The sequence below is a fragment of the Pseudophryne corroboree genome, chromosome 8 (assembly GCF_028390025.1).
Source record: "Pseudophryne corroboree isolate aPseCor3 chromosome 8, aPseCor3.hap2, whole genome shotgun sequence".
NCBI lineage: Eukaryota > Metazoa > Chordata > Amphibia > Anura > Myobatrachidae > Pseudophryne > Pseudophryne corroboree.
The window spans coordinates 454,605,892-454,620,800 of NC_086451.1; the positions used below are offsets into that span (position 1 = coordinate 454,605,892).

At 54.6% G+C, this 14,909-nt stretch overlaps 1 protein-coding gene across 2 annotated transcripts in view; it reads right to left on the reverse strand.

Moving 5' to 3' along the window:
- Nucleotides 1–14,909, reverse strand: part of LOC134949615 (uncharacterized) — a 104,556-nt gene that overhangs the window by 10,143 nt on the left and 79,504 nt on the right. For both annotated transcript variants that reach the window (XM_063938312.1, XM_063938313.1), the window contains one exon: nt 14,088–14,181. In XM_063938312.1, coding sequence (XP_063794382.1) covers nt 14,090–14,181 — 92 coding nt within the window. In that variant the 3' untranslated portion in view covers nt 14,088–14,089. The remainder of the gene's footprint in view (nt 1–14,087; nt 14,182–14,909) is intronic.

The following is a 14,909-nucleotide window of genomic DNA, read 5'->3' on the forward strand; positions in this document are numbered from 1 at the left end:
TGGCAATAGAGGACTCCCCATTCCTGTAAGGTTTGTGTCAGTAGAGAACTCAACATCCCTGTAAGGCTTGTGGCAGTAGAGGACTCCCCATCTCTGTAGGGGTTGTGGCTGTAGAGGACTCCCCAAACCTGTAAGGGTTGTGGCAGGAGAGGACTCCCCATCCCTGTAAGGGTTGCGGCAGCAGAGGACTCCCCATCCCTGTAAGGAATGTGGTAGGAGAGGACTCCCCATCCCTGTAAGGGTTGTGGCAGTAGAGGACTCCCCATCCCTGTAAGTGTTGTGGCTGTAGAGTACTCCCTATCCCTGTAAGGGATGTGGCAGTAGAGGACTCTCGATCCCTGTAAGGGTTGTGGCAGTAGAGGACTCCCCATCCCTGTAAGGGTTGTGGCAGTAGAGACTCCCCATCCCTGTTAGGGTTGTGGCAGCAGAGGACTCCCCATCCCTGTAAGGGTTGTGGCAGGAGCGGACTCCCCATACCTGTTAGTGTGGTTGCAGTAGAGGACTTCCCATCCCTGTAAGGGTTGTGGCTGTAGGGGACTCCCCATCCCTGTTAGGCTTGTGGCAGTAGAGGACTCCCCATCTCTGTAGGGGTTGTGGCTGTAGAGGACTCCCCAAACCTGTAAGGGCTGTGGCAGGAGAGGACTCCCCATACCTGTAAGGGTTGTGGTAGCAGAGGACTCCCCATCCCTGTAAGGGATGTGGCAGTAGAGGACTCCCCATCCCTGTAAGGGTTGTGGCAGTAGAGGACTCCCCATCCCTGTAGGGGATGTGGCAGTAGAGGACTCCCCATCCCTGCAAGGGTTGTGGCAGTAGAGGACTCCCCATCCCTGTAAGGGTTGTGGCAGTAGAAGACTCCCCATCCCTGTAAGGGTTGTGGCAGTAGAGGACTCCCCATCCCTGTAAGGTTTGTGGCAGCAGAGGACTCCCCATCCCTGTAGGGGTTGTGGTAGGAGCGGACTCCCCATCCCTGTAAGGGTTGTGGCAGTAGAGGACTCTCCATCCCTGTAAGGGTTGTGGCAATAGAGGACTCCCCATCCCTGTAAGGAATGTGACAGTAGAGGACTCCCCATCCCTGTAGGGGTTGTGGCAGTAGAAGACTCCCCATCCCTGTAAGGGTTGTGGCAGTAGAGGACTCCCCATCCCTGTAGGGGATGTGGCAGTAGAGGACTCCCCATCCCTGCAAGGGTTGTGGCAGTAGAGGACTCCCCATCCCTGTAAGGGTTGTGGCAGTAGAGGACTCCCCATCCCTGTAGGGGATGTGGCAGTAGAGGACTCCCCATCCCTGCAAGGGTTGTGGCAGTAGAGGACTCCCCATCCCTGTAAGGCTTGTGGCAGTAGAGGACTCCCCATCTCTGTAGGGGTTGTGGCTGTAGAGGACTCCCCAAACCTGCAAGGGTTGTGGCAGGAGAGGACTCCCCATCCCTGTAAGGGTTGCGGCAGCAGAGGACTCCCCATCCCTGTAAGGGTTGTGGCAGTAGAGGACTCCCCATCCCTGTAGGGGATGTGGCAGTAGAGTACTCCCCATCCCTGTAAGGGATGTGGTAGGAGAGGACTCCCCATCCCTGTAAGGATTGTGGCAGTAGAGGACTCCCCATCCCTGTAAGGGTTGTGGCAGCAAAGGACTCCCCATCCCTGTAAGGGATGTGTTAGTAGAGGACTCCCCATCCCTGTTAGGGTTGTGACAGTAGAGGACTTCCCATACCTTTAAGGGTTGTGGCAATAGAGGACTCCCCATCCCTGTAAGGGAAGTGGCAGTAGAGGACTCTCCATCCCTGTAAAGGTTGTGGCCGTAGAGGACTCCCCATCTCTGTAAGGGTTGTGGCAGTAGAGGACTCCCTATCCCTGTAAGGGTGGTTGCAGTAGAGAACTCCCCATCCCTGTAAGGGTTGTGGCTGTAGGGGACTCCCCATCCCTGTAAGGCTTGTGGCAGTAGAGGACTCCCCATCTCTGTAGGGGTTCTGGCTGTAGAGGACTCCCCGAACCTGCAAGGGTTGTGGCAGGAGAGGACTCCCCATCCCTGTAAGGGTTGCGGCAGCAGAGGACTCCCCATCCCTCTAAGGGATGTGGTAGGAGAAGACTCCCCATCCCTGTAAGGGTTGTGGCAGTAGAGAACTCCCCATCCCTATAGGGGATGTGGCAGTAGAGGACTCCCCATCCCTGTAAGGGTTGTGGCAACAGAGGACTCCCCATCCCTGTAAGGGTTGTGGCTGTAGGGGACTCCCCATCCCTGTAAGGGTTGTGGCTGTAGGGGACTCCCCATCTCTGTAGGAGTTGTGGCTGTAGAGGACTCCCCAAACCTGTAAGGGTTGTGGCAGGAGAGGACTCCCCATCCCTGTAAGGGATGTGGTAGGAGAGGACTCCCCATCCCTGTAAGGGTTGTGGCAGTAGAGGACTCCCCATCCCTGTAAGGGTTGTGGCTGTGTGGGGACTCCCCATCCCTGTAAGGCTTGTGGCAGTAGAGTACTCCCCATCTCTGTAAGGGATGTGGCAGTAGAGGACTCCCCATCCCTGTAAGGGTTGTGGCAGTAGGACTCCCCATCCCTGTAAGGGTTGTGGCAGGAGAGGACTCCCCTTCCCTGTAAGGGTTGTGGCAGTAGAGACTCCCCATCCCTGTAAGGGTTGTGGCAGCAGAGGACTCCCCATCCCTGTAGGGGTTGTGGTAGGAGCGGACTCCCCATCCCTGTACGGGTTGTGGCAATAGAGGACTAGAGGACTCCCCATCCCTGTAAGGGTTGTGGCTGTAGAGGACTCCTCATCCCGGTAGGGGTTGTGGCTGTAGAGGACTCCCCATCCTTGTAGGGGTTGTGGCTGTAGAAGACTCCCCATCCCTGTAAGGGTTGTGGCAGTAGAGGACTCCCCATCCTTGTAAGGGTTGTGGCAGCAGAGGACTCCCCATCCCTGAAGGGGTTGTGGTAGTAGTGGACTCCCCATACCTATAAGGAATGTGGCAGCAAAGGACTCCCCATCCCTGAAGGGGTTGAGGTAGGAGAGGACTCCCCATATCTGTAAGGGTTGTGGCAATAGAGGACTCCCCGTCCCTGTAAGGGTTGTATCATCCCTGTAAGGGTTGTGGCAGTAGAGGACTCCCCATCCCTGTAAGGGTTGTGGCAGTAGAGGACTTCCCATCCCTGTAGGGGTTGTGGTAGGAGAGGACTCTCCATCTCTGTAAGGGTTGTGGCAATAGAGGACTCCCCATCCCTGTTAGGGTTGTGGCAGGAGAGGACTTCCCATCCCTGTAAGGGTGGTTGCAGTAGAGGACTTCCCATCCCTGAAGGGGTTGAGGTAGGAGAGGACTCCCCATATCTGTAAGGGTTGTGGCTGTAGGGGACTCCCCATCCCTGTAAGGCTTGTGGTAGAAGAGGACTTCCCATCTCTGTAGGGGTTGTGGCTGTAGAGGACTCCCCAAACCTGTAAGGGTTGTGGCAGCAGAGGACTCCCCATCCCTGTAAGGGATGTGGCAGTAGAGGACTCCCCATCCCTGTAAGGGATGTGGCAGTAGAGGACTCCCCATCCCTGTATGGTTTGTGGCAGTAGAGGACTCCCCATCCCTGTAGGGGATGTGGCAGTAGAGGACTCCCCATCCCTGTAAGGGTTGTGGCAATAGAGGACTCCCCATCCCTGTAAGGGTTGTGGCTGTGTGGGGACTCCTCATCCCTGTAAGGCTTGTGGCAGTAGAGGACTCCCCATCTCTGTAAGGGATGTGGCAGTAGAGGAGTCCCCATCCCTGTAAGGGTTGTGGCAGGAGAGGACTCCCCATCCCTGTAAGGGTTGTTGCAGTAGAGAACTCTCCATCCCTGTAAGGGTTGTGGCAACAGAGGACTCCCCATCCCTGTAAGGGATGTGGCAGTAGAGGACTCCCCATCCCTGTAGGGGTTGTGGCAGTAGAGGACTCCCCATCCCTGTAAGGGTTGTGGCAGTAGAGGACTCCCCATCCCTGTAGGGGTTGTGGCTGTAGAGGACTCCCCATCCTTGTAGGGGTTGTGGCTGTAGAGGACTCCCCATCCCTGTAAGGGTTGTGGCAGTAGAGGACTCCCCATCCCTGTAAGGGTTGTGGCTGTAGAGTACTCCCCATACCTGTAAGGGTTGTGGCAGCAGAGGACTCTCCATCCCTGTAGGGGTTGTGGTAGGAGAGGACTCCCCATCTCTGTAAGGGTTGTGGCAATAGAGGACTCCCCATTCCTGTAAGGTTTGTGTCAGTAGAGGACTCAACATCCCTGTAAGGGTTGTGGCAATAGAGGACTCCCCATCCCTGTAAGGGATGTGGCAGTAGAGGACTCTCGATCCCTGTAAGGGTTGTGGCAGTAGAGGACTCCCCATCCCTGTAAGGGTTGTGGCAGTAAAGACTCCCCATCCCTGTAAGGGTTGTGGCAGCAGAGGACTCCCCATCCCTGTAAGGGTTGTGGCAGGAGCGGACTCCCCATACCTGTAAGGGTGGTTGCAGTAGAGGACTTCCCATCCCTGTAAGGCTTGTGGCAGTAGAGGACTCCCCATCTCTGTAGGGGTTGTGGCTGTAGAGGACTCCCCAAACCTGTAAGGGCTGTGGCAGGAGAGGACTCCCCATACCTGTAACGTTGTGGCAGCAGAGGACTCCCTATCCCTGTAAGGGATGTGGCAGTAGAGGACTCCCCATCCCTGTAAGGGTTGTGGCAGTAGAGGACTCCCCATCCCTGTAGGGGATGTGGCAGTAGAGGACTCCCCATCCCTGCAAGGGTTGTGGCAGTAGAGGACTCCCCATCCCTGTAAGGGTTGTGGCAGTAGAGGACTCTCCATCCCTGTAGGGGATGTGGCAGTAGAGGACTCCCCATCCCTGCAAGGGTTGTGGCAGTAGAGGACTCCCCATCCCTGTAAGGCTTGTGGCAGTAGAGGACTCCCCATCTCTGTAGGGGTTGTGGCTGTAGAGGACTCCCCAAACCTGTAAGGGTTGTGGCAGGAGAGGACTCCCCATATCTGTAAGGGTTGCGGCAGCTGAGGACTCCCCATCCCTGTAAGGGTTGTGGCAGTAGAGGACTCCCCATCCCTGTAAGGGTTGTGGCAGCAGATGACTCCCCATCCCTGTAAGGGATGTGGTAGTAGAGGACTCCCCATCCCTGTTAGGGTTGTGGCAGTAGAGGACTCCCTATCCCTGTAAGGGATGTGGTAGGAGAGGACTCCCCATCCCTGTAAGGGTTGTGGCAGTAGAGGACTCCCTATCCCTGTAGGGGATGTGGCAGTAGAGGACTCCCCATCCCTGTAAGGGTTGTGGCCGTAGAGGACTCCCCATCCCTGTAAGGGTTGTGGCAGTAGAGGACTCCCCATCCCTGTAAGGGTTGTGGCAGCAGATGACTCCCCATCCCTGTAAGGGATGTGGTAGTAGAGGACTCCCCATCCCTGTTAGGGTTGTGGCAGTAGAGGACTCCCTATCCCTGTAAGGGTGGTTGCAGTAGAGAACTCCCCATCCCTGTAAGGGATGTGGCAGTAGAGGACTCTCCATCCCTGTAAGGGTTGTGGCCGTAGAGGACTCCCCATCCCTGTAAGGGTTGTGGCTGTAGAGGACTCCCCATCTCTGTAAGGGTTGTGGCAGTAGAGGACTCCCTATCCCTGTAAGGGTTGTTGCAGTAGAGAACTCCCCATCCCTGTAAGGGTTGTGGCTGTAGGGGACTCCCCATCCCTGTAAGGCTTGTGGCAGTAGAGGACTCCCCATCTCTGTAGGGGTTCTGGCTGTAGAGGACTCCCCGAACCTGTAAGGGTTGTGGCAGGAGAGGACTCCCCATCCCTGTAAGGGTTGCGGCAGCAGAGGACTCCCCATCCCTCTAAGGGATGTGGTAGGAGAGGACTCCCCATCCCTGTAAGGGTTGTGGCAGTAGAGAACTCCCCATCCCTATAGGGGATGTGGCAGTAGAGGACTCCCCATCCCTGTCAGGGATGTGGCAATAGAGGACTCCCCATCCCTGTAAGGGTTGTGGCTGTAGGGGGCTCCCCATCCCTGTAAGGGTTGTGGCTGTAGGGGACTCCCCATCTCTGTAGGAGTTGTGGCTGTAGAGGACTCCCCAAACCTGTAAGGGTTGTGGCAGGAGAGGACTCCCCATCCCTGTAAGGGATGTGGTAGGAGAGGACTCCCCATCCCTGTAAGGGTTGTGGCAGTAGAGGACTCCCTATCCCTGTAGGGGATGTGGCAGTAGAGGACTCCCCATCCCTGTAAGGGTTGTGGCCGTAGAGGACTCCCCATCCCTGTAAGGGTTGTGGCTGTAGAGGACTCCCCATCTCTGTAAGGGTTGTGGCAGTAGAGGACTCCCTATCCCTGTAAGGGTTGTTGCAGTAGAGAACTCCCCATCCCTGTAAGGGTTGTGGCTGTAGGGGACTCCCCATCCCTGTAAGGGTTGTGGCAGTAGAGACTCCCCATCCCTGTAAGGGTTGTGGCAGCAGAGGACTCCCCATCCCTGTAGGGGTTGTGGTAGGAGCGGACTCCCCATCCTTGTAAGGGTTGTGGCAGTAGAGGACTCTCCATCCCTGTAAGGGTTGTGGCAATAGAGGACTCCCCATCCCTGTAAGGGTTGTGGCTGTAGAGGACTCCTCATCCCGGTAGGGGTTGTGGCTGTAGAGGACTCCCCATCCTTGTAGGGGTTGTGGCTGTAGAAGACTCCTCATCCCTGTAAGGGTTGTGGCAGTAGAGGACTCCCCATCCTGTAAGGGTTGTGGCAGCAGAGGACTCCCCATCCCTGAAGGGGTTGTGGTAGTAGTGGACTCCCCATACCTGTAAGGGATGTGGCAGCAGAGGACTCCCCATCCCTGAAGGGGTTGAGGTAGGAGAGGACTCCCCATATCTGTAAGGGTTGTGGCAATAGAGGACTCCCCGTCCCTGTAAGGGTTGTATCATTAGAGGACTTGACATCCCTGTAAGGGTTGTGGCAGTAGAGGACTCCCCATCCCTGTAAGGGTTGTGGCAGTAGAGGACTCCCCATCCCTGTAAGGGTTGTGGCAGTAGAGACTCCCCATCCCTGTAAGGGTTGTGGCAGCAGAGGACTCCCCATCCCTGTAAGGGTTGTGGCAGGAGCGGACTCCCCATACCTGTAAGGGTGGTTGCAGTAGAGGACTTCCCATGCCTGTAAGGGTTGTGGCTGTAGGGGACTCCCCATCCCTGTAAGGCATGTGGTAGGAGAGGACTCCCCATCCCTGTAAGGGTTGTGGCAGTAGAGGACTCCCCATCCCTGTAAGTGTTGTGGCTGTAGAGTACTCCCTATCCCTGTAAGGGTTGTGGCAGTAGAGGACTCCTCATCCCTGTAAGGGATGTGGCAGTAGAGGACTCCCGATCCCTGTAAGGGTTGTGGCAGTAGAGGACTCTTCATCCCTGTAAGGGTTGTGGCAGTAGAAGACTCTCCATCCCTGTAAGGGTTTTGGCAGTAGAAGACTCTCCATCCCTGTAAGGGTTGTGGCTGTAGAGGACTCCCCATCCCTGTAAGGGATGTGGCAGTAGAGGACTCCTCATCCCTTTAAGGGTTGTGGCAGTAGAGGACTCCCCATCCCTGTAAGGGTTGTGGCTGTAGGGGACTCCCCATCCCTGTAAGGCTCGTGGCAGTAGAGGACTCCCCATCTCTGTAGGGGTTGTGGCTGTAGAGGACTCCCCAAACCTGTAAGGGCTGTGGCAGGAGAGGACTCCCCATACCTGTAAGGGTTGTGGCAGCAGAGGACTCCCCATCCCTGTAAGGGATGTGGCAGTAGAGGACTCCCCATCCCTGTAAGGGTTGTGGCAGTAGAGGACTCCCCATCCCTGTAGGGGATGTGGCAGTAGAGGACTCCCCATCCCTGCAAGGGTTGTGGCAGTAGAGGACTCCCCATCCCTGTAAGGGTTGTGGCAGTAGAGGACTCCCCATCCCTGTAGGGGATGTGGAAGTAGAGGACTCCCCATCCCTGCAAGGGTTGTGGCAGTAGAGGACTCCCCATCCCTGTAAGGGTTGTGGCAATAGAGGACTCCCCATCCCTGTAAGGGTTGTGGCTGTAGAGGACTCCTCATCCCGGTAGGGGTTGTGGCTGTAGAGGACTCCCCATCCTTGTAGGGGTTGTGGCTATAGAAGACTCCTCATCCCTGTAAGGGTTGTGGCAGTAGAGGACTCCCCATCCTGTAAGGGTTGTGGCAGCAGAGGACTCCCCATCCCTGAAGGGGTTGTGGTAGTAGTGGACTCCCCATACCTGTAAGGGATGTGGCAGCAGAGGACTCCCCATCCCTGAAGGGGTTGAGGTAGGAGAGGACTCCCCATATCTGTAAGGGTTGTGGCAATAGAGGACTCCCCGTCCCTGTAAGGGTTGTATCAGTAGAGGACTTGACATCCCTGTAAGGGTTGTGGCAGTAGAGGACTCCCCATCCCTGTAAGGGTTGTGGCAGTAGAGGACTTCCCATCCCTGTAGGGGTTGTGGTAGGAGAGGACTCCCCATCTCTGTAAGGGTTGTGGCAATAGAGGACTCCCCATCCCTGTTAGGGTTGTGGCAGGAGAGGACTTCCCATACCTGTAAGGGTGGTTGCAGTAGAGGACTTCCCATCCCTGAAGGGGTTGAGGTAGGAGAGGACTCCCCATATCTGTAAGGTTTGTGGCTGTAGGGGACTCCCCATCCCTGTAAGGCTTGTGGTAGAAGAGGACTTCCCATCTCTGTAGGGGTTGTGGCTGTAGAGGACTCCCCAAACCTGTAAGGGTTTTGTCAGGAGAGGACTCCCCATCCCTGTAAGGGTTGTGGCAGCAGAGGACTCCCCATCCCTGTAAGGCATGTGGCAGTAGAGGACTCCCCATCCCTGTAAGGGATGTGGCAGTAGAGGACTCCCCATCCCTGTAAGGTTTGTGGCAGTAGAGGACTCCCCATCCCTGTTGGGGATGTGGCAGTAGAGGACTCCCCATCCCTGTAAGGGTTGTGGCAATAGAGGACTCCCCATCCCTGTAAGGGTTGTGGCTGTGTGGGGACTCCCCATCCCTGTAAGGTTTGTGGCAGTAGAGGACTCCCCATCTCTGTAAGGGATGTGGCAGTAGAGGAGTCCCCATCCCTGTAAGGGTTGTGGCAGGAGAGGACTCCCCATCCCTGTAAGGGTTGTTGCAGTGGAGAACTCTCCATCCCTGTAAGGGTTGTGGCAACAGAGGACTCCCCATCCCTGTAAGGGATGTGGCACTAGAGGACTCCCCATCCCTGTAGGGGTTGTGGCAGTAGAGGACTCCCCATCCCTGTAAGGGTTGTGGCAGTAGAGGACTCCCCATCCCTGTAGGGGTTGTGGCTGTAGAGGACTCCCCATCCTTGTAGGGGTTGTGGCTGTAGAGGACTCCCCATCCCTGTAAGGGTTGTGGCTGTAGAGTACTCCCCATACCTGTAAGGGTTGTGGCAGCAGAGGACTCCCCATCCCTGTAGGGGTTGTGGTAGGAGAGGACTCCCCATCTCTGTAAGGGTTGTGGCAAAAGAGGTCTCCCCATTCCTGTAAGGTTTGTGTCAGTAGAGGACTCAACATCCCTGTAAGGGTTGTGGCAATAGAGGACTCCCCATCCCTGTAAGGGATGTGGCAGTAGAGGACTCTCGATCCCTGTAAGGGTTGTGGCAGTAGAGGACTCCCCATCCAAGTAAGGGTTGTGGCAGTAGAGACTCCCCATCCCTGTAAGGGTTGTGGCAGCAGAGGACTCCCCATCCCTGTAAGGGTTGTGGCAGGAGCGGACTCCCCATACCTGTAAGGGTGGTTGCAGTAGAGGACTTCCCATCCCTGTAAGGGTTGTGGCTGTAGGGGACTCCCCATCCCTGTAAGGCTTGTGGCAGTAGAGGACTCCCCATCTCTGTAGGGGTTGTGGCTGTAGAGGACTCCCCAAACCTGTAAGGGCTGTGGCAGGAGAGGACTCCCCATACCTGTAAGGGTTGTGGCAGCAGAGGACTCCCCATCCCTGTAAGGGATGTGGCAGTAGAGGACTCCCCATCCCTGTAAGGGTTGTGGCAGTAGAGGACTCCCCATCCCTGTAGGGGATGTGGCAGTAGAGGACTCCCCATCCCTGCAAGGGTTGTGGCAGTAGAGGACTCCCCATCCCTGTAGGGGATGTGGCAGCAGAGGACTCCCCATCCCTGCAAGGGTTGTGGCAGTAGAGGACTCCCCATCCCTGTAAGGCTTGTGGCAGTAGAGGACTCCCCATCTCTGTAGGGGTTGTGGCTGTAGAGGACTCCCCAAACCTGTAAGGGTTGTGGCAGGAGAGGACTCCCCATCCCTGTAAGGGTTGCGGCAGCAGAGGACTCCCCATCCCTGTAAGGGTTGTGGCAGTAGAGGACTCCCCATCCCTGTAGGGGATGTGGCAGTAGAGGACTCCCCATCCCCGTAAGGGATGTGGTAGGAGAGGACTCCCCATCCCTGTAAGGATTGTGGCAGTAGAGTACTCCCCATCCCTGTAAGGGTTGTGGCAGCAGAGGACTCCACATCCCTGTAAGGGATGTGGTAGTAGAGGACTCCCCATCCCTGTTAGGGTTGTGACAGTAGAGGACTTCCCATACCTTTAAGGGTTGTGGCAATAGAGGACTCCCCATCCCTGTAAGGGATGTGGCAGTAGAGGACTCTCCATCCCTGTAAGGGTTGTGGCCGTAGAGGACTCCCTATCCCTGTAAGGGTTGTGGCAGTAGAGGACTCCCCATCTCTGTAAGGGTTGTGGCTGTAGAGGACTCCCCATCTCTGTAAGGGTTGTGGCAGTAGAGGACTCCCTATCCCTGTAAGGGTGGTTGCAGTAGAGAACTCCCCATCCCTGTAATGGTTGTGGCTGTAGGGGACTCCCCATCCCTGTAAGGCTTGTGGCAGTAGAGGACTCCCCATCTCTGTAGGGGTTCTGGCTGTAGAGGACTCCCCAAACCTGTAAGGGTTGTGGCAGGAGAGGACTCCCCATCCCTGTAAGGGTTGAGGCAGCAGAGGACTCCCCATCCCTCTAAGGGATGTGGTAGGAGAGGACTCCCCATCCCTGTAACGGTTGTGGCAGTAGAGAACTCCCCATCCCTATAGGGGATGTGGCAGTAGAGGACTCCCCATCCCTGTAAGGGTTGTGGCAATAGAGGACTCCCCATCCCTGTAAGGGTTGTGGCTGTAGGGGACTCCCCATCCCTGTAAGGGTTGTGGCTGTAGGGGACTCCCCATCTCTGTAGGAGTTGTGGCTGTAGAAGACTCCCCAAACCTGTAAGGGTTGTGGCAGGAGAGGACTCCCCATCCCTGTAAGGGATGTGGTAGAAGAGGACTCCCCATCCCTGTAAGGGTTGTGGCAGTAGAGGACTCCCTATCCCTGTAGGGGATGTGGCAGTAGAGGACTCCCCATCCCTGTAAGGGTTGTGGCAATAGAGGACTCCCCATCCCTGTAAGGGTTGTGGCTGTAGGGGACTCCCCATCCCTGTAAGGCTTGTGGCAGTAGAGGACTCCCCATCTCTGTAGGGGTTGTGGCTGTAGAGGACTCCCCAAACCTGTAAGGGTTGTGGCAGGAGAGGACTCCCCATCCCTGTAAGGGTTGCGGCAGCAGAGGACTCCCCATCCCTGTAAGGAATGTGGTAGGAGAGGACTCCCCATCCCTGTAAGGGTTGTGGCAGTAGAGGACTCCCCATCCCTGTAAGTGTTGTGGCTGTAGAGTACTCCCTATCCCTGTAAGGGTTGTGGCAGTAGAGGACTCCTCATCCCTGTAAGGGATGTGGCAGTAGAGGACTCCCGATCCCTGTAAGGGTTGTGGCAGTAGAGGACTCTTCATCCCTGTAAGGGTTGTGGCAGTAGAAGACTCTCCATCCCTGTAAGGGTTTTGGCAGTAGAAGACTCTCCATCCCTGTAAGGGTTGTGGCTGTAGAGGACTCCCCATCCCTGTAAGGGATGTGGCAGTAGAGGACTCCTCATCCCTTTAAGGGTTGTGGCAGTAGAGGACTCCCCATCCCTGTAAGGGTTGTGGCTGTAGGGGACTCCCCATCCCTGTAAGGCTCGTGGCAGTAGAGGACTCCCCATCTCTGTAGGGGTTGTGGCTGTAGAGGACACCCCAAACCTGTAAGGGTTGTGGCAGGAGAGGACTCCCCATCCCTGTAAGGGTTGCGGCAGCAGAGGACTCCCCATCCCTGTAAGGAATGTGGTAGGAGAGGACTCCCCATCCCTGTAAGGGTTGTGGCAGTAGAGGACTCCCCATCCCTGTAAGTGTTGTGGCTGTAGAGTACTCCCTATCCCTCTAAGGGTTGTGGCAGTAGAGGACTCCTCATCCCTGTAAGGGATGTCAATAGCGCTGATAACAGTTGATCACATACAGAGTCAGCTTACATCAATAATGATATTCCACTTGTTCAGTCACTCAATACTCTATGCGTAGCAATCCACTGGTGGATGTATTCACCTCTTTTAGAGGGAGGGATTCACAAACAGAGAAAGAAAATAGGCATATAACCACTTTTGTGGGTTAAGGACATATGACCAGGCATCAACACTGTTACCCTCCCAGATCGTTAACAAGGAAGCAGATCGGAGTTCCGGAACCTCGAATCCACTGGTAAACAGGAAGCCGTTCAGTCCAACAGTAGTCCCCAGAAACGTCAGTCACCACGCCTGAAGCTTTTCGGACCTTAGTCCTTCATCAGAGGCATGGTGGCTGACTGAATAGATGCTTCCTAAATACCCTAACTAATCAGGTAGAATTGGCTACACTTGTGACTTCTAATCAATTTTCGTCCGTTTCTGCTGATCCTCTTCCGGAAATGACGATCGCGGTGATTTACCGGAACCGGAAGTGCGTCATTTGCGTTCCACGATGCGTTCCAGCTCCGAAAAACCGGAAGTTAGACCTTTTTCTTCCAGAATGCGTTCCAGATGTCCATTTTGTAGTGTTATTATAGGTTTATTGTTCACAAGGTCCTTAAAGTGTCCATAATAGAGGTAAAATCCGCAGAAGTATATACCCAAAAAATAAACAATATACCCAAAAAAGTACAATAACACTACAAAATGGACATCTGGAACGCATTCTGGAAGAAAAAGGTCTAACTTCCGGTTTTTCGGAGCTGGAACGCATCGTGGAACGCAAATGACGCACTTCCGGTTCCGGTAAATCACCGCGATCGTCATTTCCGGAAGAGGATCAGCAGAAACGGACGAAAATTGATTAGAAGTCACAAGTGTAGCCAATTCTACCTGATTAGTTAGGGTATTTAGGAAGCATCTATTCAGTCAGCCACCATGCCTCTGATGAAGGACTAAGGTCCGAAAAGCTTCAGGCGTGGTGACTGACGTTTCTGGGGACTACTGTTGGACTGAACGGCTTCCTGTTTACCAGTGGATTCGAGGTTCCGGAACTCCGATCTGCTTCCTTGTTAACGATCTGGGAGGGTAACAGTGTTGATGCCTGGTCATATGTCCTTAACCCACAAAAGTGGTTATATGCCTATTTTCTTTCTCTGTTTGTGAATCCCTCCCTCTAAAAGAGGTGAATACATCCACCAGTGGATTGCTACGCATAGAGTATTGAGTGACTGAACAAGTGGAATATCATTATTGATGTAAGCTGACTCTGTATGTGATCAACTGTTATCAGCGCTATTGTTATACCTAATTGTATTGTATTTCCGATTGTTCTGAGACTGGTGAGGAGTCTCATCCTAGGTATACCTAAGCTGCAGGTGATTATTGGCGCGGTGTGCAAATTATATACCTTTACTTGACCTGTAAGGGATGTGGCAGTAGAGGACTCCCGATCCCTGTAAGGGTTGTGGCAGTAGAGGACTCTTCATCCCTGTAAGGGTTGTAGCAGTAGAATACTCTCCATCCCTGTAAGGGTTTTGGCAGTAGAAGACTCTCCATCCCTGTAAGGGTTGTGGCTGTAGAGGACTCCCCATCCCTGTAAGGGATGTGGCAGTAGAGGACTCCTCATCCCTGTAAGGGTTGTGGCTGTAGAGGACTCCCCATCCCTGTAAGGGATGTGGCAGTAGAGGACTCCTCATCCCTGTAAGGGTTGTGGCAGTAGAGGACTCCTCCTCGCTGTAGGGGTTGTGGCTGTAGAGTACTCCCGATCCCTGTAAGTGTTGTGGCAGTAATTTCCGGTACTGCAGGTGTATGTACTAACAATATTGGGACAATATTTACTATGTTTGTATTTATATATGGAGAGTCTCACCTTTATTGCTTAGTATATAATACTGGGAGACTGACACAGGAGGCCGCTTGCTTAAATCTTTCAATCTGTTTAGCATCTGCATTTCCCGATTTAGCTAAAAAAAGATAAGGAACATAGTTATACAATCACCAAACAATAATATCCAGATGTTCTGTGACTTTATATATACCTGTATATCTAAGCTAAACCATTGCCAGCATGGTACATATTGTATATACCAGTGGTGGCCAACCCGCGGCTCTCGAGCCGCATGCGGCTCTTTCATCCTCCGCATGCGGCTCGATGCGCTCCCGGCCACCGCTGTCCGACACACAAGACTCGCAGCAGCAGGTCTCCAGCGGCAGTGTGTATCTTCAATTCTGCGGCGGCCCGTGAGCCAATCAGAGCGGACCGGCAGCTAAGGCTCCTGATTGGCTGCCGGTCCACGAGCTCTTATTGGCTCACGGGCCGGCGCCGAATTGAAGATACACAGCGCCGCCATAGACGGAGGGGTAGGAGGGGCATGATATTGGCTCTTGCACTTGCCTATTGATCTTTTCTGGCTCTTTGCCTCCGACTGGTTGGCCACCCCTGGTATATACAGTCTTACTCACTGGAGAGGGTGATAATGTCCATTACAGAGGTAGCAGCTGATTTACCGACGGACACAATACCCACGTCATAATCCCGACAGCCATTGCCCGACAGTCAAAATGCTGACATAGTCTGCATACCGACATTTGAAATGCCGACATGCGTTTTTAAGGAATTTTTGCCCCAAAACAGACATGTCCATACTTTACCATCCCAGTGGACCTGGAGGGGGAATATAATAGTGTGCCG